Genomic DNA, 1,035 nt, shown 5'->3' with positions numbered 1-1,035 from the left:
TCTCTATATGTGATCATGATCCTCATAACTGGACTTCCCATGTGGATGGTCCTTTACGGTTCAACAGTAGCTCTTGGGATTGCTAATTTTGCATCGTTCAGCGAAACATTCCCATATCCAAACAGCGCATTTGGGTATACTGCAATGACACTTGCGCCCTTCACATACCCAATAATGACAGGGTGCTTGCTATCACCTCCTTTTTTTTCATTCCTTATCAACAAACGCCGCCGACACCGAGTTGATTTTCCGGCGAGGTACTTCAGCTCAGTTCAGTAGCTATCGTGATGATGCTGATGCGTGAAGTAGTCAAGAGGTATTTAAACTGTGTTGGCTGGGATCAGCGCTCTCTCCTTCCAAATTTCCCCCAAACTTTTGTGTCTAGTTTGCTTTCCACCTTATGTCAGATTTGAGTTTCGGTCCCTTTGTTCAGTTGAATTGTGAATTGTGTTTTCCACTTTTGCATGTTCACCATTACGATATTACCAAATTGACTGTGACAGTAGCTTATACGCAGCTTACAATGATAATAAATTCCATCAGACGAATTCTCTAGACTGCTTGCAACGACCTGCGAGTTTCCACTGCCTGAGTGAAAGTTACTAAATATTCTAAGTTGCAAGGGGGATAAAGAATAAGAGAAGTTACTCAACTGTTCCAAAAAAGAGAGTCGGTACTAACACAAAACGGATACCCTATGTTCATACACAAATTTCATCTTACCAAATTATCAAAATGCCAAGAATTAAAAACTCAACTGACATTACTCGCGTCAAATTTCACTGCCGTTTCTGTTCCTAGTAACTCAAGAAGACACATCTTACTACAGTCCAAAACTATTTGATCATTATACCATATGAAATCATATTATGAACCATGCATCCCGTTACTAAGAGTTCATTACTACGAAACCGGCCTCCTTGCATTTGTGCTCTTTTTCTCGCTCAATGCTTCAGCAAACGCGCCTATGATCTGCTGCTGCGACTCGAGCATCATCTGGCAATGCTTCAGCTCCATCTCCATTCTCGACTTCTC

At 41.4% G+C, this 1,035-nt stretch overlaps 1 protein-coding gene across 1 annotated transcript; it reads left to right on the top strand.

Annotated features, from left to right (window-relative positions):
* Window positions 1-6: 6 nt before the first annotated feature.
* On the top strand, window positions 7-459 carry LOC109131705 (the record flags this gene model as incomplete). Its single annotated transcript, XM_019242883.1, has 1 exon — window positions 7-459. A coding segment is annotated over one exon (273 nt), but the record flags the coding sequence as incomplete, so codon positions are not given.
* Between the last annotated feature and the right edge of the window lie 576 nt (window positions 460-1,035).

This window comes from Camelina sativa, unplaced genomic scaffold (genome assembly GCF_000633955.1).
Source record: "Camelina sativa cultivar DH55 unplaced genomic scaffold, Cs unpScaffold02758, whole genome shotgun sequence".
Taxonomy (NCBI): Eukaryota; Viridiplantae; Streptophyta; class Magnoliopsida; order Brassicales; family Brassicaceae; genus Camelina; species Camelina sativa.
This window is presented reverse-complemented; position numbering and strand designations above follow the sequence as displayed.